The 25,057-nt window shown below is 42.5% G+C and overlaps 2 protein-coding genes across 6 annotated transcripts; both read right to left on the reverse strand.

Annotated features, from left to right (window-relative positions):
* Positions 1-735: 735 nt before the first annotated feature.
* On the reverse strand, positions 736-13,023 carry LOC112221457 (retinaldehyde-binding protein 1-like). Its single transcript, XM_024383599.2, has 8 exons — positions 12,879-13,023; positions 11,097-11,140; positions 10,224-10,352; positions 5,586-5,790; positions 4,824-5,002; positions 3,804-3,962; positions 3,289-3,399; positions 736-2,903 (listed from the first exon to the last, which is right to left on the reverse strand). The coding sequence occupies exons 2-8, from the start codon at positions 11,106-11,108 to the stop codon at positions 2,775-2,777; spliced, it is 924 nt and encodes a 307-aa protein (XP_024239367.1). The 5' UTR covers positions 11,109-11,140; positions 12,879-13,023; the 3' UTR covers positions 736-2,774.
* A 6,897-nt stretch (positions 13,024-19,920) lies between these two features.
* isg20 (interferon stimulated exonuclease gene) lies at positions 19,921-23,355 on the reverse strand. 5 transcript variants are annotated; one of them, XM_024372946.2, is made up of 5 exons: positions 23,043-23,252; positions 22,891-22,960; positions 21,987-22,712; positions 21,081-21,281; positions 19,921-20,897 (listed from the first exon to the last, which is right to left on the reverse strand). In XM_024372946.2, the coding sequence occupies exons 3-5, from the start codon at positions 22,575-22,577 to the stop codon at positions 20,697-20,699; spliced, it is 993 nt and encodes a 330-aa protein (XP_024228714.1). In that variant the 5' UTR covers positions 22,578-22,712; positions 22,891-22,960; positions 23,043-23,252; the 3' UTR covers positions 19,921-20,696. The 5 variants fall into 5 exon arrangements, with proteins under 5 accessions (XP_024228714.1, XP_042182653.1, XP_024228866.1 ...); XM_042326719.1 differs by having other exon boundaries at positions 21,987-22,732; XM_024373098.2 differs by lacking the exons at positions 22,891-22,960; positions 23,043-23,252 and adding an exon at positions 23,259-23,355.
* Positions 23,356-25,057: the final 1,702 nt, after the last annotated feature.

A 25,057-nucleotide genomic window follows, 5' to 3' on the forward strand; every position in this document is an offset into this window, starting at 1 on the left:
CGTTTAACATGAATGTGATCTCCACACTTGTCAGGGTTATTGCATTTAAAAAGGCGTACTGCCGACCAGTGCGGTGCGTTTTGTCGTCAATGCGCCTTTGATTGAATTCCGGCCTCTGTCTTCTTTTATATTGTCACTACAGACCCTGGTTCGATTCCAGGCTGTATCACAGCTGGCCATGATTGGGAGTCCCATAGGGCGGCACACAATTGGCCCAGTGTCGTCCGGGTTAGGGTTTGGCCGGGGTAGGCCGTCATTGTAAATTAGAATTTGTTACTAACACACCTAGTTAAATAAAGGTTAAATAAATAAAAAATAAAAATATTTTGTTTGTTTGTATTCTATTCGATGGTAGAAAATGGACCACAAGTAGCTGTGTGTTTATTGGGTTGATGGGAGATGAGTTGCGGGCCTGAGAGCCTTGATGAGAGAACTAAGGTCATTACATAACTAGCCCCGCCCCCTCATCTTTCCCTATGGAATTATTCCTTTGTTTGTCTTTTTCCTTTGTTTTGTTTACAACCCTTATAGATGTACAATGATGTCCTTAGAATGTAGAATCCCAACTTGGCATGATGTAATAAGTCATCACGTGTGTTTTTTGGTTAGGGTTCAATTAGGGTGAGCACAACACAATACAGCTATGGGTGGGGGGGGATTTTATTGTGTATTCCTTGCTAACCTGTGTTTGTGTGCAAATATCCTGCAAACCAAGGTGAACAGAAATGGTCATCATTCTTTTCATACAGTTTATTGTCCACAATGTGGTGACATGCTCATGCCTCTGCATTGATCCACAGAGGATAAAACTGCTGATATTCATCTCTTAGCACGGTCAAAAATAAACAGAGACAGGAACTTGTTTGACTCATGGCCTTGTATCACCCTGAGGAGAAAAGGGAGGTGGATAGAGAACTGGGTCCTATCAGGTTTAACTAGTGCTAGCTGTATGTGTCAAAGATCAGCCTGGTCTCATAGATTAGATGTAACATAGTAAATGTAAATCCGAGATGCTCAAATTGGTATGATATGTTAAGTTTGGTATGGTTAGATAAGACAGACGGTTACTGTAGGGTGATTGTTCAGAGTGGATGGGTGGCGTATGACGTGAACGTCTAGCAACCCAAAGGTTGTGTGTTTCAATCTCATCACGGACAACTTTAGCATGTTAGCTAATTAGCATGTTTGCAGCTACTTACCCCTTTTTAGCAACTTTGCAACTACTCAGCATATTAGCTAACCCTTCCCCTAACCCTGACCTTAACCCTTTAACCTAACTCCTAACACTAACCCCAAGCCTAGCTAACGTTCGCCACCTAGCTAACGATAGCCACAACAAATTGGAATTTGTAACATATCACACGAAATGTATGATGGACATCCACAAATGAATACATACCATACGAATTAGAGTGTCGCGTTTTTACATTTCCTATATGTTACCTCTACCCCTGAGTCCAGGTTGCAGAGATGGGTTACACAGAGAACAGCTCCATGGTTAGGGCTGTTAAGTATCTCAGGTAAGGCCCGAGCCAAGGCTATATAGTCCTCTCTGTGCTGTTGGGAGTGCTTTGTTGGGTGTTTAATACTTAATAACTCTTGGAAAACAACAACAGTACAATACCACACTCATCTTTTACATTAATTTTCTAATAAATCCACACTCCTATGTTTCCACAGTTTCTGTCTGTGTTTGTGTGGAGGTCCCAGTCGGGTTGGAGGAGTGGCGGATGGTGAGGAGGGCGTGTTCAGTCGAACAGAGTGGCGGATGGTGAGGAGGGTGTGTTCAGTCGAACAGAGTGGCGGATGGTGAGGAGGGCGTGTTCAGTCGAACAGAGTGGCGGATGGTGAGGAGGGCGTGTTCAGTCGAACAGAGTGGCGGATGGTGAGGAGGGCGTGTTCAGTCGAACAGAGTGGCGGATGGTGAGGAGGGCGTGTTCAGCCGAACAGAGTGGCGGATGGTGAGGAGGGCGTGTTCAGTCGAACAGAGTGCCGGAGGGTGAGGAGGGCGTGTTCAGTCGAACAGAGTGGCGGAGGGTGAGGAGGGCGTGTTCAGTCGAACAGAGTGGCGGATGGTGAGGAGGGCGTGTTCAGTCGAACAGAGTGGCGGATGGTGAGGAGGGCGTGTTCAGTCGAACAGAGTGGCGGATGGTGAGGAGGGCGTGTTCAGTCGAACAGAGTGGGGGATGGTGAGGAGGGCGTGTTCAGTCGAACAGAGTGGCGGATGGTGAGGAGGGCGTGTTCAGTCGAACAGAGTGGCGGAGGGTGAGGAGGGCGTGTTCAGTCGAACAGAGTGGCGGATGGTGAGGAGGGCGTGTTCAGTCGAACAGAGTGGCGGAGGGTGAGGAGGGCGTGTTCAGTCAAACAGAGTGGCGGAGGGTGAGGAGGGCGTGTTCAGTCGAACAGACTGGCGGAGGGTGAGGAGGGCGTGTTCAGTCAAACAGCTTGGCGGAGGGTGAGGAGGGCGTGTTCAGTCAAACAGCTTGGCGGAGGGTGAGGAGGGCGTGTTCAGTCGAACAGAGTGGCGGAGGGTGAGGAGGGCGTGTTCAGTCGAACAGAGTGGCGGAGGGTGAGGAGGGCGTGTTCAGTCGAACAGAGTGGCGGAGGGTGAGGAGGGCGTGTTCAGTCGAACAGAGTGGCGGAGGGTGAGGAGGGCGTGTTCAGTCGAACAGAGTGGCGGAGGGTGAGGAGGGCGTGTTCAGTCGAACAGCTTGGCGGAGGGTGAGGAGGGCGTGTTCAGTCGAACAGCTTGGCGGAGGGTGAGGAGGGCGTGTTCAGTCGAACAGCTTGGCTGCTATGGCTTTGCCGTCGTACTTGGAGTTCTTGCCGTTGAACTCGGAAGGCAGGATGTCGGCGTCAAACTCCTTGTAGTAGTTGTCCAGCTCGTCTCCGTGGACAAACACCTGATTGGCAGACAGAATGTTGGACCTATGAACTAAAACGTTCTCAACAAACATGATTTGTTATTTGTATTCATGTATTTACCGTTACCTGTATATTACCGGTTGATTAAGAACCCATTCACCTTGTTATTTAGTTACATAAGGCAGGTAACCTAGTGGTTAGGGCGTTGGACCAGTAACCGAAAGGTTGCCAGATCGAATCCCCGCGCTGACAAGGTAAAAGTCTGTCGTTCTACCCCCCCAGTTAAACGCACTGTTCCTAGGGCCGTCAATGTAAATAAGACTTTGTTCTTAACTGACTTGCCTCTCTCTCTCTCTCTATATATATATATAAAAAGGATTCATTCATTCTTTCATGTTCTCTCTCAGGGCCTGTTTCACTCACTCTCTCCAGCAGCTTGCCCTTCATGAGTGGCTTGACCACGTTGTAGGTGGTGGTGAAGTACCAGGGCTGGTGGATGAAATGGACTGCTTTGAAACGGGCAGGGAAGGAGTCCTGAAACACACAAGTGGAAGAGAGGGTCAGAAGAGTTACAGATCTCACCACCACTATGGCCATAAGCATCCTTATCACGCGAGTAACCGAAAGGGAAAGTTGAACTTTGCCATAAAGAGTTCAGCGCATATAGGTCAATCAGATAGTCTGATATTTCTAAAAACAGCAATGACCACTTTTACCAGAGAGTCAATTAATGTGCTGCGTGAGTAGAATCAGATCCTACCTCTACCACCAATGGTGCAGGTAAAGTTTTCAGGCCCATAAAAATAGAATTCAGGCCATCATTGGGAAGACAATCCATTGGTTTAAAAATGATTAAATGGATTAAAAATCCATTTTTTGTATCCTAATAAGGTAATGTTCTGCTCAGTATTCCCTCAGAATGGGTTTGTGAAAGTGACCTGCAACATGTCCACCATCTTCTTGAGCTCAGTGGGTTTGATGCCGGAGGCCTGCTGCATGGTGAAGCCCTTGAAGTTCTCAATGATGCAGAATCCGTTGATCTGAGTCTCCTCGTTCTCTAGCAACTTCTCCAGGATTACACAGTAGGCACGGAGGATCTGGTGAACACACACACACACAGTCACACAACACACACATAGTGACAACACACACACAGTCACACACATACACACAGTTGTCAACATTTCAGAAGAATTTAGAAAAACCAAACCACTCTCTTGATTATGATTATCAATAATAGAAGCTTGTTTTAATTGTCTTTCATAGCAACATGACTTAATAGACCACACACTGGGGCATACGTTTCAGGCCAGAAAGACAATTAAAACAAAGCTTCTATTATTGATAATCATAATCAAGTGATTGCTGGCCTTTTTTATTTATTTTACATTTTTATGTGATCTATTTTTGGTTCCAAGCACCCTTTTTACTTGTCTACACAAATGCATTTAGAGTTGTAAAAAAATATATATTTTGAGCACATTCTCCCTCCTTCACTGAACGTGAGCACGGCCTTTTGATAACCACAGATATTTACATTTGAATTCAAGTTATTATTATCAAGGGCTTGTCCACCTGATTACAATTATCAATAACTCCCATTGCTGCTGTAGGTCTATGAAAACATTGCTCCTGTCATGTTTTAGTGCCTTGTGGGGACCACCAATATATCTCAAATGGGTGCCTTGTGGGGACCACCAATATATCTCAAATGGGTGCCTTGTGGGGACCACCAATATATCTCAAATGGGTGCCTTGTGGAGACCACCAATGTATCTCAGATGGATGCCTTGTGGAGACCACCAATATATCTCAAATGGGTGCCTTGTGGAGACCACCAATATATCTCAAATGGGTGCCTTGTGGGGACCACCAATATATCTCAAATGGGTGCCTTGTGGGGACCACCAATATATCTCAAATGGGTGCCTGTGGGGACCCAGGTCCCCGCTAGACACCTCGTCGAAGGTGATCTCTTCGTAGTCCCAGTTCTCGATGTTGAAGAGCAGCACGATGCGTCCGTACTTGTCTCTGCTGGACAGGATGCCTGGGTAGCCGGCCTCGATGGTGCTGCGGACAGCCTCGGGGGTCAGGTTCTCGAACAGCTCAGGATAGTCTCTCCTGAAGCGCACATAACCTGAACACGGACACAGGGTCATCAACATCAGATAGACTCTGGCCAAGTCAGGATGACTTAAGCAGACAGGAACTTCAGCACACACATATGCTGCTTGGTTGGGTTTAATCAAACTGTACATTTCCTTCCAATGGCAAGGTTCAAAATGATCATGTGCATAGCTAACTTAAGCCGGGTACCAAATATTTTTGTGCTCCCTTGGCAACTCCAACAGTACTTGGCTATACAGCAACATATTAGGGTGGCAGGTAGCCTAGTGGTTAGAGCATTGGGCTAGTAACCCAAAGGTTGCTAGATCGAATCCCTGAGCTGGCAATGTAAAAATATGTCATTCTGTCCCTGAACAAGGCAGTTAACCCACTGTTCCTAGGCTGTCATTGTAAATAAGAATTTGTTCTTAACTGACTTGCCTAGTTAAATAAAGGTAAAAAAATATGTATATCTTTGGGACCAGGCTATTGTAAATAGCCTGTCATTGGAAGATAAAACAATTTTAACACATCACCTCAGCTTTAATGAAATAGACAGAAAACTTTACCACTGAGCTGCACTACATACAGTACAGTAGTTGGTGGGGACCCACCCTTCATGAGGTCAAAGGCTCGGGGCACGTCGTATTTCCTGGCACGGATGAAGCGGACCAGCATGCCGTCAGGCTTCTCTCCGAAGGTTTCCAGCACCCCCTTGGCCAGGTCGTCCCCAGCATCCGCCGTCTCCTTGATAATTCCCCTCAGCTCCTTGACCGCCAACGCCCGCTTCTCGTCTGTCTCATTCAACTCATCCTTGGCCTGTAGGGAACCAACAACGCATCAGTCAGTCAACCTCAGAACAGGATGAGGTCTACAACCTCAGAACAGGATGAGGTCTTCTACAACCTCAGAACAGGATGAGGTCTACAACCCCAGAACCGGATGAGGTCTACAACCCCAGAACCGGATGAGGTCTACAACCCCAGAACCGGATGAGGTCTACAACCCCAGAACCGGATGAGGTCTACAACCTCAGTACCGGATGAGTTCTACAACCCCAGAACCGGATGAGGTCTACAACCCCAGAACCGGATGAGGTCTAAAACCTCAGAACTGGAGAGGTTCCAGCTTCCAGAGCATCCATTTTTAGGACATTCATTTTACTGTGTGCAGAGGATAGTGTTAGATGTTCATGTGGCATCTACATATTATACTGTCATGACTGTTCTTGTCAGTACGCTGTCATGACTGTTCTTGTCAGTACGCTGTCATGACTGTTCTTGTCAGTACGCTGTCATGACTGTTCTTGTCTGTACGCTGTCATGACTGTTTTTATCAGTACGCTGTCATGACTGTTCTTATCAGTACGCTGTCATGACTGTTCTTGTCTGTACGCTGTCATGACTGTTTTTATCAGTACGCTGTCATGACTGTTCTTATCAGTACGCTGTCATGACTGTTCTTGTCTGTACGCTGTCATGACTGTTCTTATCAGTACGCTGCCATGACTGTTCTTGTCAGTACGCTGTCATGACTGTTCTTGCCAGTACGCTGTCATGACTGTTCTTGTCAGTACGCTGTCATGACTGTTCTTGTCAGTACGCTGTCATGACTGTTCTTGTCAGTACGCTGTCATGACTGTTCTTGTCAGTACGCTGTCATGACTGTTCTTGTCAGTACGCTGTCATGACTGTTCTTATCAGTACGCTGTCATGACTGTTCTTATCAGTACGCTGTCATGACTGTTCTTGTCTGTACGCTGTCATGACTGTTCTTGTCTGTACGCTGTCATGACTGTTCTTGTCTGTACGCTGTCATGACTGTTCTTGTCTGTACGCTGTCATGACTGTTCTTGTCTGTACGCTGTCATGACTGTTCTTGTCTGTACGCTGTCATGACTGTTCTTGTCTGTACTCTGTCATGACTGTTCTTATCAGTACGCTGTCATGACTGTTCTTGTCTGTACGCTGTCATGACTGTTCTTGTCAGTACGCTGTCATGACTGTTCTTATCAGTACGCTGTCATGACTGTTCTTATCAGTACGCTGTCATGACTGTTCTTGTCTGTACGCTGTCATGACTGTTCTTATCAGTACGCTGTCATGACTGTTCTTATCAGTATGCTGTCATGACTGTTCTTGTCAGTACGCTGTCATGACTGTTCTTGTCAGTACGCTGTCATGACTGTTCTTGTCAGTACGCTGTCATCACTGTTCTTGTCAGTACGCTGTCATGACTGTTCTTGTCAGTACGCTGTCATGACTGTTCTTGTCAGTACGCTGTCATCACTGTTCTTATCAGTACGCTGTCATCACTGTTCTTATCTGTACGCTGTCATGACTGTTTTTATCAGTACGCTGTCATGACTGTTCTTATCAGGACGCTGTCATGACTGTTCTTGTCTGTACGCTGTCATGACTGTTCTTATCAGTATGCTGTCATGACTGTTCTTATCAGTATGCTGTCATGACTGTTCTTGTCAGTATGCTGTCATGACTGTTCTTGTCAGTACGCTGTCATGACTGTTTTTGTCAGTACGCTGTCATGACTGTTTTTGTCATTGCCCTTTGCAAAGAAATGGCCCTTTTGGGAAAAATTCTGTCACAATTAAGTGTTGTTCTTTTGGAGACCAGAGAGGGAGTTTGTACAGGTTGTCTGGACTCCAGTTGAACATTACGACACGACGGTGTTAAGCCTGATGACCGACGGCGATGAGTCAGCCTACAGGGAGGAGGTCAGAGTCTTAGCAGTGTGGTGCCAGGACAACAACCTATCTTTGGTCAGTCAGACAAAGGAGCTGATCGTGGATTATAGGAGAAAGAGGTCAGAGCACGGCCCCATAAACATCAACAGGGCTGTTGTGGCGCGAGTCGTGAGCTTCAAGTTCCTTGGTGCCCCTGGATCCACAAAAAGTTGTACAGCTGCACCATCGAGAGCATTGTGACTGGCTGCATCACCGCTTGGTATGGCAAATACATCTCCATTTACCGCAATGCGCTACAGAGCGTGGTGCGGACAGCCCAGTACATCATTGGGGCCGAGGTCCCTGCCAGCCAATATATCAGGTGTTGTCAGAGGAACGCCCGAAAAATTGCCAAAGACTCGAGCCAACCAAGCAATAAGACGGTTAAATATCCAGACTGCTAACTAGTCAATCAATGGTACTATCTGCACTGAGCCTATGCACACTCACTAGACTTTAAACAGTGTATCGAAAAAGTATTCAGACAACTTGACATTTTCCACATTTTGTTACGTTACAGCCTTATTCAAATGAATTAAATACAATTATTTCCTCAGCAATCTACACACAATACCACATAATGACAACGCGAAAACAGGCTTGATCATCCTTGAGATGTTTCTACAACTTGATTGGAGTCCACCTGGGGTAAATGAAATTGATTGGACATGATTTGGAAATGCACAAACCTGTCTAAATAAGGTCCCACAGTTGACAGTGCATGTCAGAGTAAAAACAAAGCCATGAGGTTGAAGGAATTGTCCATAGAGCTCCGAGACAGGATTGTGACGAGGCACAGATCTGGTGGAAGCTTAACAAAACATTTCTGCAGCATTGAAGGTCCCCAAGAACACAGTGGCTTCATCATTTGTATGTGGAAGAAGTTTGGAACCAAGAATCTTCCTAGAGTTGGCCGCCTGGCGAAACTGAGCAATCGGGGGAGAAGGGCCTTGGTCAGGGAGGTGACCAAGAACCTGATGGTCACTCTGACAGAGCCCCAGAGTGCCTCTGTGGAGATGGGAGAACCTTCCAGAAGGACAACCATCTCTGCAGCACTCCACCAATCAGGCCTTTATGGTAGAGTGGCCAGACGGAAGCCAATCCTCAGTAAAAGGCACATGACAGCCCACTTGGAATTTGCCAAAAGGCACCTAAAGGACTCTCAGACCATGTGAAACAAGATTCTCTGGTCTGATGAAACCAAGATTGAACTGTTTGGCCTGAATGCCAAGTGTCACGTCTGGAGGATACTGGGCACCATCCCTACAGTGAAGCATGGTGGTGGCAGCTGTGGGATGTTTTTCAGCGGCAGGGACTGGGAGACTAGTCAGGATTGAGGGAAAGATGAACGGAGCAAAATGCAGAGAGATACTTGATGAATCTGCTCCAGAGCGCTCAGGACCTCAGACTGGGGCGAAGGTTCACCTTCCAACAGGACAACAAACCCAAGCACACAGCCAAGACAACGCAGAAGTGTGTGTAGATTAATGAGGGGGGAAAAGCTATTTAATCAATTTTAGAATTAGGCTGTAACGCAACAAAATGTGGAAAAAGTCAAGGGGTCTGAATACTTGCCGAATGCACTGTATACAAACCATATACACATTCACACACACACTACATTGACACTCCCACACAAAACCCAAACATGTTCACATACACTACATACGCACACACATAACACACACTGACACAACACAAACACACATACATACACATTACACACACACACACACATTACACACACACACATCATTTGCTGCTGCTACTCTGTTCTTTATACTCTTATTATTATCTATCCTGTCTATTCACTTTACCCTGCCTTCATGTACATATCTACCTCAAATACCTTATTATTATCTAACCTGATGCCTGGTCACTTTACCCTGCCTTCATGTATATATCTACCTCAAATACCTTATTATTATCTAACCTGATGCCTGGTCACTTTACCCTGCCTTCATGTACATATCTACCTCAAATACCTTATTATTATCTATCCTGATGCCTGGTCACTTTACCCTGCCTTCATGTACATATCTACCTCAAATACCTTATTATTATCTATCCTGATGCCTGGTCACTTTACCCTGCCTTCATGTACATATCTACCTCAAATACCTTATTATTATCTATCCTGATGCCTGGTCACTTTACCCTGCCTTCATGTACATATCTACCTCAAATACCTTATTATTATCTATCCTGATGCCTGGTCACTTTACCTTCATGAACATATCTACCTCAAATACCTTATTATTATCTATCCTGATGCCTGGTCACTTTACCTTCATGAACATATCTACCTCAAGTACCTGGTACTGCTACTCCCTGTATATATATTTCCATTCTTTGGTATTTAATTTTATTCCTTGTGTAAATTATTTCACTGTAATGTCTACACTAGTTGTATGTGATATGATTTGTGGTTGCACTTGAGTTTGTGGTAGGGCTTAAGATGTGAAGTGAATCTACAGCGTGAGGCTTGTGTGAGACAGTCACCACAGACCTTCTGCACTGTATGGTCAGGCAACTTGGCGCAGAGTCCGAACACGGGACCGTGGTCCTTGACCGTGAGGCGCTCCAGCTTGGCCCTGAGAGCCTGCTCCTCCTCTGACACCATACGGAACGTTCCACTCTGGGTAGAGAGAGGGGGGGGGGGGTAATGACAATCATGACTTGCCAACAAAAACACCATTTGCTCACAAGGCTACCTCACAAAAATGAGGTTTAAACCTAGTTTAATCCAGGGCGTACGCCCAAAAACTCGATCCAAAAGGAGGCCTGTATCAATGGGCTTCAGTGTTAGCATTGGCTAATCTCCCTCACATGAGCGCAGCAAAGCCTGGTAAACCTGTGACTGAGATCTGTGATTAGGGGTTAATGCTAGCGATTGACAGCACCCAGTGCTAATGTGCCTGAGAAATGTGGAACTACCATTGTCCATTGGCACAGGACGTTATGTGGTGTTGGAGTCCTAGAAACACAATCTATAGAACAGATATCCCCGTTCAAGTCAACGTTCCCTGACGGCCGGGCTTTTCTGGCGGCCATTTTGAGGGTCATTCTGTTTCTGCTGTTTGACCAAGCATGATGTGGAACGCGAAGGAAGAACATAATGACGTAGTAAGAGTATCTATTGTGGATTGCATCCTCCTAAGGACCTTGATGGTAGATTGTTTCTGCTCTGCAATGGATGAAAAATAACCACCTGAACAGAACATGTCAGAACTGACTCTTAAGCTCAACATGTATCTACATTAATCAGACTTTATACTTGTGACATTGATCTGCAATACAAACACCAGTGAATGTGTTTGAATTATTGCAGTGGGGCATGTAAGCCTGTTGCACACCAAGAGAGGAGCTTCGATGTACTTACCACGACTGCCATTTATTCAGTTGTTTAGAGCCGCTACGTACTCACTGGAAAATAAGATGGATTTGATTATTCACGGTTGGAGAACATTGGATTCCAGGACAGCTTGAAAAAATAAAACAATGAATTTATTGTGCCCCAGGCTTATGCTCCATCTCAACCCCCTCAGCATTTGTTACACTTCAGCTCCTACACCTTTTTTTCTCATCTCATTCTCCTTCTATTTTTAGGTTACCTCCATTTCAAGATTATTCCCCTGAAGTACATGTTTTGATCCAGCTGCCAACAAAACGTATCTACGTTTTCGAATTCTATGTCTCCCAAATGGCACCATATTCCCTATATAGTGCACTACTTTTGACCAGAGCCTTATGGGACTTGGTCAGAAATAGCTCACTACGTAGTGAATTGGATGCAATTTGAGACTCAGGCATGTTTGAAACAGTGATGACAATCATACAGTCCATTATCTGTTTTACTACATTGTTTACAATTATGTGTATTCTTTATATAGCTAGCAGGCTGTATCTAATACAACACCAGACTCTATATATAGCAGGTTGTATCTAATACAACACCAGACTCTTTATATAGCAGGCTGTATCTAATACAACACCAGACTCTTTATATAGCAGGCTGTATCTAATATAACACCAGACTCTTTATATAGCAGGCTGTATCTAATATAACACCAGACTCTTTATATAGCAGGCTGTATCTAATACAACACCAGACTCTTTATATAGCAGGCTGTATCTAATATAACACCAGACTCTTTATATAGCTAGCAGGCTGTATCTAATACAACACAAGACTCTTTATATAGCAGACTGTATCTAATACAACACCATACTCTTTATATAGCTAGAAGGCTGTATCTAATACAACACTAGACTCTTTATATAGCAGGCTGTATCTAATATAACACCAGACTCGATCATGATATCACTGACTCTGTAGCACAGTTGTTGTATGAACAGTGTCAGGCAAAAAAGTCTGAAAACCAGTCAAAGTGTGCAATTGATCTAGTGCATTCAGATAGACAAAGCTAGCATTAAAATCATCCAGAGCTTCACATGCAGTCAAAGCTTCCCTGGATTTGTGACTGAGCTTCACATGCAGTCAAAGCTTCCCTGGATTTGTGACTGAGCTTCACATGCAGCCAAAGCTTCCCTGGATTTGTGACTGAGCTTCACATGCAGCCAAAGCTTCCCTGGATTTGTGACTGAGCTTCACATGCAGCGAAAGCTTCCCTGGATTTGTGACTGAGCTTCACATGCAGCCAAAGCTTCCCTGGATTTGAGTCAACTAGAGGGCTCCGCTTCCAAAGCTCTGAAAGCACTGGACTCAGATGCATCGTTAGTCAGAGCAACAGGCTGTGGATTCCCAGGTCCTCAATCAGGCACAACAAGGAAGCTAAAACATTCCCACCTGTCCATGTTGAGATATGCACGATCAACCACAAAGTATTCAAAGCTCTACTGTTTATCAGATTTAACCGTCAGCTTTCAACAATCGAACCTGCAGACAAGGCACTGTTCTGTTCTGCCTTGTAAAATATGAGAGCAAGATTTAATGCAACACCAATCAATTTTTACTTCTTCCTCTGAGCAAAGAAACTTCCTCATCTGGGCTCCACTGGGTGGCAACACTCCACTGGGTCCATCAGAACTGCCAAACCCCCAGCAGGGTTTGGAATGCACCACCCCTAGGTGTCAGGGAGACGGGTCACAGTTGGTACCCCACATCGGCGGCTCCCTGGTCGGGGAAGAGGTAGAGCCTTACCTGGGGATGGAAGAGGCCGGGCGCTGCTGAAAGTCACAGGAGTCAGTGTGTGGAGCAGGACGGCGGGGCCCTGTGATTGTTAACTTGGGGATTAGTGTCGTCACACTGGATTACGCCCATCAGATTTCTCTGATAATCAGCATAAAGTGGAAGGAGGGACAAGAAAGGAGGGCAATGACAGTGGACCAATAGAAGAGGTGAAGGAGGGGTTAGGGCAATGACGATGGGCCAATAGAAGAGGTGAAGGAGGGGTTAGGGCAATGACGATGAGCCAATAGAAGAGGTGAAGGAGGGGTTAGGGCAATGACGATGGGCCAATAGAAGAGGTGAAGGAGGGGTTAGGGCAATGACGATGAGCCAATAGTAGAGGTAGGGGTTAGGGTGGACTATAGTGATGTGGGTGAAGGTAGGGGTTAGGGTGGACTATAGTGATGTGGGTGAAGGTAGGGGTTAGGGTGGACTGTAGTGATGTGGGTGAAGGTAGGGGTTAGGGTGGACTGTAGTGACATGTGGATGAAGGTAGGGGATAGGGTGGACTATAGTGACATGTGGATGAAGTTAGGGGTTAGGGTGGACTATAGTGACATGTGGATGAAGGTAGGGGATAGGGTGGACTATAGTGACATGTGGATGAAGGTAGGGGATAGAAAACTTGGTGGGCCAAATAAAACCACTCGCGGGCCATATTCAGCCTGCAGCCTGCTAGTTGGGGAACCCTGATATAAAGCAACAGCATATTTTCAGTTCTCATTAATTATTTGAATTAAACAACTTCATAGTAGAGCATTAGAAATCAATCGTTCTCAACCAGTTTGAGTTGGCAATATTATATCATTGACAATGAAAGGGAACTTGCAGTGAGAGGTCTTGCTAAAGTCGCAAGCCTAGAAGGAAGTGTCTTCATGTATAGACAAAACCTGTTTTTCAAAGGTCAAAGATACACTTCACAGCTACAAATATAAAGTCACAGGGTACAGTTCAGTACCTTGTAGGTATGGAAGATTTTTTCTAGAATATAAGGCACAATCAACACTGTGCTTTAGAATACAGCTGGGGCAATGTGCTGGTTAGGGCTTATTAGCATATTTGGGGGTGTGTTTAACCATATGTGTTTTTGTGCCAACCATCAGTGGAAGTGTTGGAACAGTTTAAATGTTTGATGTTTATGCCAATGCAAGTTGAGCAACTCCTTTGACCCTGTTCTGCAAATTTTGCAAGAAAATAAGTCAGTAATGAGCTGCGCTGTAAAGAGGATATTGCACATTTTCCAGAACCTTAATTGAACTTATTGTCAGAAGTTGCTGTGAATTTGTCATTTTTTAAAAGTGGAAACTACTGTAGCAGCGTCAGCCTATCAGAAGATTGCAAGAGTGGCTTATTTGAGGCGTGGCTTTTTTAGTCTCCCATGAGAGGGAATGTTATCCCAGTTAATGTGCCATGTTGTATTCTGTTCATAAACATTAAGCTTGTATACTGTCAGTTCTGTAGCATTATTAAATTGTTAGCAATGCCCCTAACTACCTTTCAAAGTGCAGTAATGATTGTAATCAATCCTGCGTTTGTAGCCAAGTGGGATGTGGGAATTTATCACATACAACTGGAAAACAATTCACTTGAACAGCCCTCCAACTGGTAATTACTAGTGGGAAATGCATATATGATCACTGTAAAACCGTGTTTTTTTTATACTTAAAATGTGACATTTCACATGGAAAATCGTGTAAAAATGTGTTTTTTGGAACACTTCACGTGATCACGTTTAGTTCAAATATGACCCAACCTGGGATTTAAACTCACACCTTTTTTATTTGAAGTACACTGACCTTTTTGCTGTGCCATAAAGTCTGTAGTGTTCCCAATCATATTAATTACATGTACTCTTTTAGTATTTAGCAAGAGTGCCATCTTTACTGCTATTTTAGTTATCAGTTATTCTGTCTATACTCTCATCATTGATTTAACTGAATTATTTCAGAAATGTTTGTGTTTTCTGTATAGTTGTCTAATGTTGTGTTAAATTATTCTGTTTTAATATTACTCCTGAATCACCATGATAAATATAAATTGTTTTCTAATGCTAATATTCGCTTTGAGGTCCAAAGTGTAGGAATATTGTGTAATATAATGTAGCTATTGACACAGACATGGTGGTGTAGTAGGAAGATTGGAATGCAGTGACCCAAGAGGTTGTGAGTTCAAATCCCAGATAAGGACATGTTGTAATAATAATTACTCTATAAAATATACACACAGTGTAGTCATATATGTCAAAGTGGGTAAAATATGTAAATTAGGAAACGGTATGTTAGAAGGACTGTGTGTATGATAGAGGGGGCATCACCTGTGAAATCTCATGTGAAAATGTGAATTCGCATGTGTAAGGTATTGCGATCACATGTGGAAATCGACATGTGAAAAATCAACATGTGAAGTGTTCCTAAAACACATGATTTCACATGTGAAATCATGTGGTTTTTCCATAGGGAATATAAACTTCTTATGTTCTATAGGATCAAAATGTTACACACATGCTCTATGGTGACACAATGCAAAGCCTGTAGAATAGTGCTGTGTTTATATAACGTAGAGTTTGTTACATAGTCCCCTATTTTAACCATGATAAGAACGAGGGTTAGAAAACGTGAAAGGGTGATTGAAGTGAAATGAACTGAGTGATTCAGCATTCCAGAGTTAAATGCAAATCTAGGTATTAGTTGTGGTCTTTGGTTCTTAGCATGGGAAACATTGAGGAACAATGCAATTAGTGAGTGAGTCAGTGGGTGGGGAAATAAATTACTTAGGAAGTGAAGGAGAGAGCTACAGGTCGAAGCATGTGTGTTACAGTATAAAGATGATGAAGGATATTTGGTAGTGAGCCCCTTCAACCCCAAAATGTCACTAATGCAATGGTGGAGCAGGAGTAATCTCTTAAACCAGGTCTGATCCGCTCAATGGGGGAGTCTGTGTGACGAAATCAACCCGAATGGCAGCACAATGCCTGGCTCCATATTCCCATGCTCGGGACTGGTGTGTGTGTGTGTGTGTGTGTGTGTGTGTGTGTGTGTGTGTGTGTGTGTGTGTGTGTGTGTGTGTGTGTGTGTGTGTGTGTGTGTGTGTGTGTGCGCAAACCGGCAGCACCACAGATAGTGGCACCATATATAATCAAAGGTCTTAAAGTATTTTATACAGTAAAATGAGTAAACGATCGAAGAAAGACATCCAGCATCACGACTGGACAAATGCGGAGAATATAATACACCTACTGTATATAATACACCTATATAATACACCTACTGTATATAATACACCTATATAATACACCTACTGTATATAATACACCTACTGTATATAATACACCTACCTATATAATACACCTACTGTATATAATACACCTATATAATACACCTACTGTATATAATGCACCTATATAATACACCTACTGTATATAATGCACCTATATAATACACCTACTGTATATAATGCACCTATATAATACACCTACTGTATATAATGCACCTATATAATACACCTACTGTATATAATGCACCTATATAATACACCTACTGTATATAATACACCTATATAATACACCTACTGTATATAATGCACCTATATAATACACCTACTGTATATAATGCACCTATATAATACACCTACTGTATATAATGCACCTATATAATACACCCACTGTATATAATACACCTATATAATACACCTACTGTATATAATACACCTACTGTATATAATGCACCTATATAATACACCTACTGTATATAATGCACCTATATAATACACCTACTGTATATAATATCCCTACTGTATATAATGCACCTATATAATACACCTACTCTATATAATGCACCTATATAATACACCTACTGTATATAATACACCTACTGTATATAATGCACCTATATAATACACCTACTGTATATAATGCACCTATATAATACACCTACTGTATATAATACACCTATATAATACACCTACTGTATATAATGCACCTATATAATACACACCTACTGTATATAATGCACCTATATAATAAAACCTACTGTATATAATGCACCTATATAATATATAATACACCTACTGTATATATATAATACACCTACTGTATATAATGTACCTATATAATACACCTACTGTATATAATGCACCTATCTAATACACCTACTGTATATAATGCACCCACTGTATATAATGCACCTATATAATACACCTACTGTATATAATGCACCTATATAATACACCTACTGTATATAATGCACCTATATAATACACCTACTGTATATAATGCACCTATATAATACACCTACTGTATATAATACACCTATATAATACACCTACTGTATATAAAACACCTATTTAATACACCTACTGTATATAATGCACCAATATAATACACCTACTGTATATAATACACCTACTGTATATAATGCACCTGTTTAATACACCTACTGTATATAATGCACCTGTTTAATACACCTACTGTATATAATACACCTATATAATACACCTACTGTATATAATGTACACCTACTGTATATAATACACCTATATAATAATACACCTAATATAATACACCTACTGTATATAATGCACCTATATAATACACCTACTGTATATAATACACCTATTTAATACACCTACTGTATATAAAACACCTATTTAATACACCTACTGTATATAATGCACCAATATAATACACCTACTGTATATAATACACCTACTGTATATAATGCACCTGTTTAATACACCTACTGTATATAATGCACCTATATAATACACCTACTGTATATAATGCACCTATATAATACACCTACTGTATATAATGCACCTATATAATACACCTACTGTATATAATGCACCTATATAATACACCTACTGTATATAATGCACCTATATAATACACCTACTGTATATAATGCACCTATATAATACACCTACTGTATATAATGCACCTATATAATACACCTACTGTATATAATGCACCTATATAATACACCTACTGTATATAATACACCCACTGTATATAATGCACCTATATAATACACCTACTGTATATAATGCACCTATATAATACACCTACTGTATATAATGCACCTATATAATACACCTATAATATACCATAATATATAATACACCTACTGTACATAATGCACCTATATAATACACCTACTGTATATAATACACCCCTATATAATAATGCACCTACTGTATATATACTGTATATAATGCACCTATATAATACACCTACTGTTTATAATGCACCTATATAATACACCTACTGTATATAATACCTATTTAATACACCTACTGTATATAATACACCTGCACCAATATAATACACCTACTCTATATAATGCACCTATATAATACACCTACTGTATATAATGCACCTATATAATACACCTACTGTATATAATGCACCTATATAATACACCTACTGTATATAATACACCTATATAATACACCTACACCCATATAATACTATATAATAAACCTACTGTATATAATGCACCTATATAATACACCCACTGCACCTATATAATACACCTACTATATAATGCACCTACTGTATATAATACACACCACTGTATATAATGCACCTATATAATACACCTACTGTATATAATGTACCTATATAATACACCTACTGTATATAAATGCACCTATATAATACACCTACTGTATATAATGCACCTATATAATACACCTACTGTATATAATGCACCTATATAATACACCTACTGTATATAATGCACCTATACACCTAATGTATATAATGCACCTGTATATAATCTACTGTATACAACTACTGTATATAATGCACCCACTGTATATAATGCACCTATATAATAATACACCTACTGTATATAATGCACCTATATAATACACACCTACTGTATATAATGAACCTATATAATACACCTACTGTATATAAAACACCTATATAATGTAAAGACTGCGTGAATCAGGGATTCATGGTCAAATTGCTGTAAAAAAAAAAAAAAAAAAACACTACTAAATGACACCAATAAGAAGAATAGACTCGTTTGGGCAAAGAAACACAAGCAATGGACATTAGACTTTTGGAAATCTGTCCTTTGGTCTGATGAGTCCAAATTTGAGATTATGGGTTCCAACAGCCGTGTCTTTATGAGACGCAAAGTAGGTGAACGGATGATCTCGGCATGTGTAGTTCCCACTGTGAAGCATGGAGGAGGTGTGATGGTACTTTGCGGTTGACACTATCAGTGATTTATTTAAAATTCAAGGCACTTAACCAGCATGGCTACCACAGCATTCGACAGAAATACACCATCCCATCTGGTTTGTGATTCGTTTTTCAACAGGACAACGAACCAAAACACACCTCCAGGCTGTGTACGGGCAATTTGACCAAGGAGAGTGATAGAGTGCTGCATCAGATGACCTGGCCTCCACAATCACCCAACCTCAACCCAATTGAGATGGTTTGGGATGAGTTGGACAGCAGAGTGAAGGAAAAGCAGCAAACAAGTGCTCAGTATATGTGGGAATTTCATGACTGTTAGAAAAGCACTCCTCATTAAGCTGTTTGAGGAAATGCCAAGTGTGCCAAGCTGTCAAGGCAAAGGGTGGCTACTTGAAGAATCTCAAATATATATTTTGATTTGTTTAACACTTTTCTGGTTCCATGATTCCATGTGTCATTTCATAGTTTTGACATCTACACTATTATTCTACAAGGTAGAAAATAGTACAAATTTCAGAAAAACCCTTGGAGGCGTCCAAACTTTTGACAAGTACAGTTGGTCTGACGAATCACGCTGCAGCATACAGCCAGAACAGGCACTGCAGCACCTGCCCAAGACCAGTCTGCTCGTCAGTTTCACATCAGTGGACATTTGATTTCCCATAGTAACAGCATCTGCAGTCGTGCCTTTCACCTGAACAACTTATTGGGTCTCTAGAGGAAAGCTAATTCTATGGAAGACAAGAGGACATACATTTGACATGTCACCAAAGGTTTTGAAACAAAAAGATTGAAACCATTTATTTGTTAAGGCTTGCAGTCCCACATAGTTTGAGGGTAAAAAAACAAGTGGGAGTCAGGAAATCAGTATTAAAGACTGGGGGGAAAAACTGTTTCCATGATAGGAAACAAAAGGCTTTCGAGACTGGGGACAAAGTATGTGTTCTGATGTGGAACATTTAGAATGCTAAATTCAGAAAGGTAAAAGGTGTGCAACCACCTGCTTGTCCGTTGCCCACATTCAAACTGGGAGAAGTTGTGCCTTTGTGGGCATAAAAGTTGACGCGTGCGCGTCCATTTTAATTCGCACGGCAAAATTAATTCAGCTGTGACTGGAGTTACGTAGGTAGAGCATTGTTAGACCACTCATTTTGAAATTCAATGAAAACATACCCATTTTTTGACGTTGAACCACTTGACTGTACCCCAGACCTTTGTTGCGATGACCCACTGGTCCTGTATGGTTTGGTACAGCATGGTGCTTGCAATGCCAGGGTTGTGGGTTCGATTCCCAGGGCCACTCATAGTCAAGTGCTTACATTTTTGTGTAAGTCGCTTCGGATAAAAGCGTCTGCTAAAGGGTACGTACACACACACCTGTTGTCCCCAGCGGCTGACGGGCTGAACGCTGTAGGCTATACCAAATGGCTGAAGAGACAACCCCTCCTAGCTTGGATGGTTGAGTTAATAACCAGTCATAATAACCAGTCAGAAAAACACTTGTTACTTACTAAACCATACTGCCAGGCTTGGCAACTTTAATCATTTGACTTATTACCCTTGGCCTAGTACTATCCTCACCGACTGTCCTCAGTCAAGTCCTCTGGCCAGTATTGGTCCTGCATGTAGTGGTTTGAGGTAGCGGGGTCTGGGAGAATGCCTATGTCCCAGTCCCTCATTCTGTCTCGCATGTCCTGTTCCCACTCCCTCTCCACTAGTTTATACAGGTCCAAAGAAGCCAGAGCATCCTCCACTGAACTGTGGCCCTTTCTTCCAACCTGTTAGGGAAGAGAAAGATCATTGGTCATCATAGAGTCAATATGACAAAGTTTGACACCCCCTGACCAACCCGAACACTGTCAAGGCTGTTATGATCTGTCGTTCTATTCAGATCTCTAACCTCAAGATGCTTTTTTAAAAAATGGTCACCAAAAAACACCTAGACGGCAGGGAGCACTCACCTGTATTTTCCTGTTTAGGAGGCCGTTTGTCAGGATCTTGAGTGAGACGCAGCGCTTTGTGGAGAAGCCAGCCAGTTGTCTGAGCAGACGCGTGCCACTGGTGTCCCTGATCATGTGACCTGGGTGTGTCAAGTCTAAGGCCTGGAAGTCGTTATACAGAGCGTGGCCAATCACTACTTTCCCCTCCAGTATTTGTAGTATCTGGACAAGGAAAGCAGACTGGTTAGTATTGGTGTCCATTACCATTGGGGCGGCACGTAGCCTGGTGGTTAGAGTGTAGAGGTGGCAGGTAGCCTGGTGGTTAGAGTGTAGAGGTGGCACGTAGCCTGGTTGTTAGAGTGTAGAGGTGGCACGTAGCCTGGTGGTTAGAGTGTAGAGGTGGCAGGTAGCCTGGTGGTTAGAGTGTAGAGGTGGCACGTAGCCTGGTTGTTAGAGTGTAGAGGTGGCACGTAGCCTGGTGGTTAGAGTGTAGAGGTGGCAGGTAGCCTGGTGGTTAGAGTGTAGAGGTGGCACGTAGCCTGGTGGTTAGAGCGTTGGGACAGTAACTGAAAGGTTGCTAGATCGAATCCCCGAGCTGACAAGGTAGAAATCTGTAATTCTGCCCCTGAACAAGGCAGTTAAACCCACTGTACCTAGGCAGTCATTGTAAATAAGAATTTGTTCTTAACTGACTTGCCTATTTTAATAAAGGTTCAATTTATTAAATAATTACCAATGAGAGTATGCACACAAAATAAACCAAATTATAAATGGCTGCCTTTGCATACATCCTTTCCTTAGAGACCAACAGTTGAAATTTATGTCCAGTTGGGCTTTCTAGCATACAGACTGCTCTTTTCCCACAAAGTAAAGAACTCAAAAGAAGAGTTAATGCCAAAGCCAGGTGGTTATGGTCTCATTCCTCACCTCGGTCCTAGCCTCTGGGAAGGGCAGAGCGTTCTGTAAATGGTGCCTCTGGATGCCACTCCAACGGGTCCTGTAGTCGGTCACAGGCTGGCACGGACGGATGTACTTATCGTACAGGACGTTGCCATGGTAATCCACCAAGCTACAGCGTGCCAATTCACTAGTGTGCCCACCTAGCCCAGTGCCAACCATCTCACAGTCTATAGCCACCACATTGGTCGGGCACATGTTGTGGCAGGAAGAACGGTGTCCACTAGCTGGTGGGCTGGCCTCAGAAAAGAACCCACTGTCCACCTCCCATCGTTCACTTAAAGCAGCCGCAACCAGCTTTTTGCCTACTGAAGTCTGCCAGTTGGCTACCCTGTTGTCCCCAAAAGCAGCTATCAGCGAACCCTGTACAATAGGGGTTACTCCACATTTAACCAAATTAGTCCATGAGTCTGTGGGTTTTAGGGTGCTACCAACTTCTAGACAGGTGTGTCTCTCAGGTAATTTGTCCAGCATTTCAATGTTTTCCTCTGTCCCTTTCCTTGGATTGCTGATTTTATCATTTTTGTTGATGCTTCTTCCGTGTTCTGGCATTCTCAACATTATGAAGGAGCATTGCGTTCCGGGATAAATATCTATAAATATCTATACTTGTAGATCAGTCCCCAATAATTGCGATGGGTTTTACTTCTAATTGAAGTCCCTGCTTCAAACATTGTTCTTGTTCTTGTAGTATATCTGCAACAAACAAAAAAATGCTGCCAGCTCATTAATTAATTATTTTATTTTTAAACGCTAAATAGATACGCAAGTAGAGAATCTGCAACTTTGACCTCACATCGTTACATAAAGGGAAAATACATTAGTCCACTGATGATACAACCCCAAAATGTTTGCACCTCATTGTGACGCTTACTGTATTTGGAAAGTTCTACATCTTGAAAACTTGACCGCTGATCGGCAAAACATGGGACTGTATCCGTGAACTAATGAAACAAATATTAAAAGATCGTTTGAGTGGTATTTTCCTTTAAAAGTAGACATGCCAAATATACATGTATGTCTTACCATGACGCAAACACTAGCAACATTGTATCTGTCATCATTGGCTAAGCTAACGCGCGTGCTCTGACGTGTTACCAACGTGGCAAAATCACATGAACAATCAAAATGCCGTCAAACCACAACCATACGATACATGCTTAGCTAGCTTGATAGAGACATTGACTAACCAAAACGCTTTGCAAACAAATAATATCCTAAAACATTGGTAGCATACCATACCTCTACTGGCATGTGCGCCCGTCCGGAACACTCTACAATTGTTAATAACTTGGCACTGATTGGCTTGTACGCTGGTAAATCCCGCCTTTGGGGTGCGCATTCAACTCTGATTGGATTATATAATATACCTTTCATGCATTTCTACCAATCAAAGAAGAATACCAACTCCTGAGCCGCTGTCAGTCATTTTACGGAAGAACATCCACCTCAACAAAATGTATTGACAAACAGCAACAATGTTGCCCTCTACTGGATAGAAAGAACAGTTAGTTACTTTATCAATAATCCTCCACCGTTCAAATCTGGTTCAAACCGATTGAAACACTGAGTACGGTGTTACATGCACACAATAATGCGAATATTGTGAATAGTCAAATTAATATAATACTTCGGTTAAAACGTTTACATGCGTTGCAATTACCTTAACCTTAAATAAATGTTAAATACAAATAAAAATTAAACATATTTCCTTAATAATCCTGTTTAAAAATGGACACATCTGAAATCCGGCTACCTGATGGCACTCTGATAAATGCAGAACATTGCTAATCAACTTTCTACCACAGCTACAGTACCATCCTAGGCAGTAACATCTCAGGCACCATCTAAGGCAGTACCATTCCAGGCAGTATCATGTCAGGCTGTACCATTCCAGGCAGTATCATGTCAGGCTGTACCATGTCAGGCAGTATCATGTCAGGCTGTATCATGTCAGGCTGTACCATCCTAGGCAGTACCATTCCAGGCTGTACCATGTCAGGCACTATCATGTCAGGCTGTACCATCCTACGATTTACTGTAGAAAAATTCTGCAGTAGCTGTTTTCAAAGCATTTCTGCTGTGTTGCTTCATTGCTGCTAATTGCACAAATAAATACGAATCCTATATCCCACCTCAGGCAGCAACACCTCGCATTGTTCTGTGGCAACACTGCCTGGCAGGAGAGTTTTGTGCTCTGAGTGAAGTGCTGATAGATTCATTTTTGGAGGCGCTGTCCACAGACACAAAAGTTGGTCTTATTTACTCTAAAGTGTACAATGTGAGACTTTGTCCGCGTGTTTCTTGGCTCTTTACATTGTTTTGTTCACAAGCTTGATTGTTTTTCAACGTTTGTTTGAGTCTGCTGCTTCAACTGACAGTGAAGAGAGATGTCCTAGCAGTCAGATCCCAAATCTCACAGACACTCGTGACACGACCCAAGTGGCCACGGTAACCTCCAGCCCTTAAAGGGGCAGCTGAACATTTTCTCTCATCTAATATTTTGGTTAAAAGACACTGGTCATAAAACACTGGTCATTTCTTGTTTTAGAAACATTAATGAATGGGCATCTGTTTTTTGTTTTTTGGGGGAATGTAATCTGAGTGGCCTGCCACAGTGGCTGGTAAAACAAAAAGAACATTTTTGCCCCTGGCCTGTGTTTGAATGAACCAGGGATGATTCGCTCACCCCTCACTGACCAGGTCAGTTAAGAACAAATTCTTATTTACAATGACGGCCTACCCTGGCCAAACCAAAACCACACTGGGCCAATTGTGCGTTGCCCTATGGGACTCCCAATCACGGACGGTTGTGATACAGCCTGGAATTTAACCAGGGTCTGTAGTGACATCTCTAGTACTGAGATGCAGTTCCTAAGACCGCTGCGCCACTGTCTGGAGGGTAAGATACAGCATATAGGTCTCTCCATGGATGGGAGATGGATATTTAAGCTTATCAACATTCTCATTATTTTACTGACTTGTTGAATGATGGATGAATTGATCCTTCCATCCATCCATCTCTCCCCAGCCTTCCTCTC

The sequence above is a fragment of the Oncorhynchus tshawytscha genome, linkage group LG01, assembly GCF_018296145.1.
Source record: "Oncorhynchus tshawytscha isolate Ot180627B linkage group LG01, Otsh_v2.0, whole genome shotgun sequence".
Lineage (NCBI taxonomy): Eukaryota > Metazoa > Chordata > Actinopteri > Salmoniformes > Salmonidae > Oncorhynchus > Oncorhynchus tshawytscha.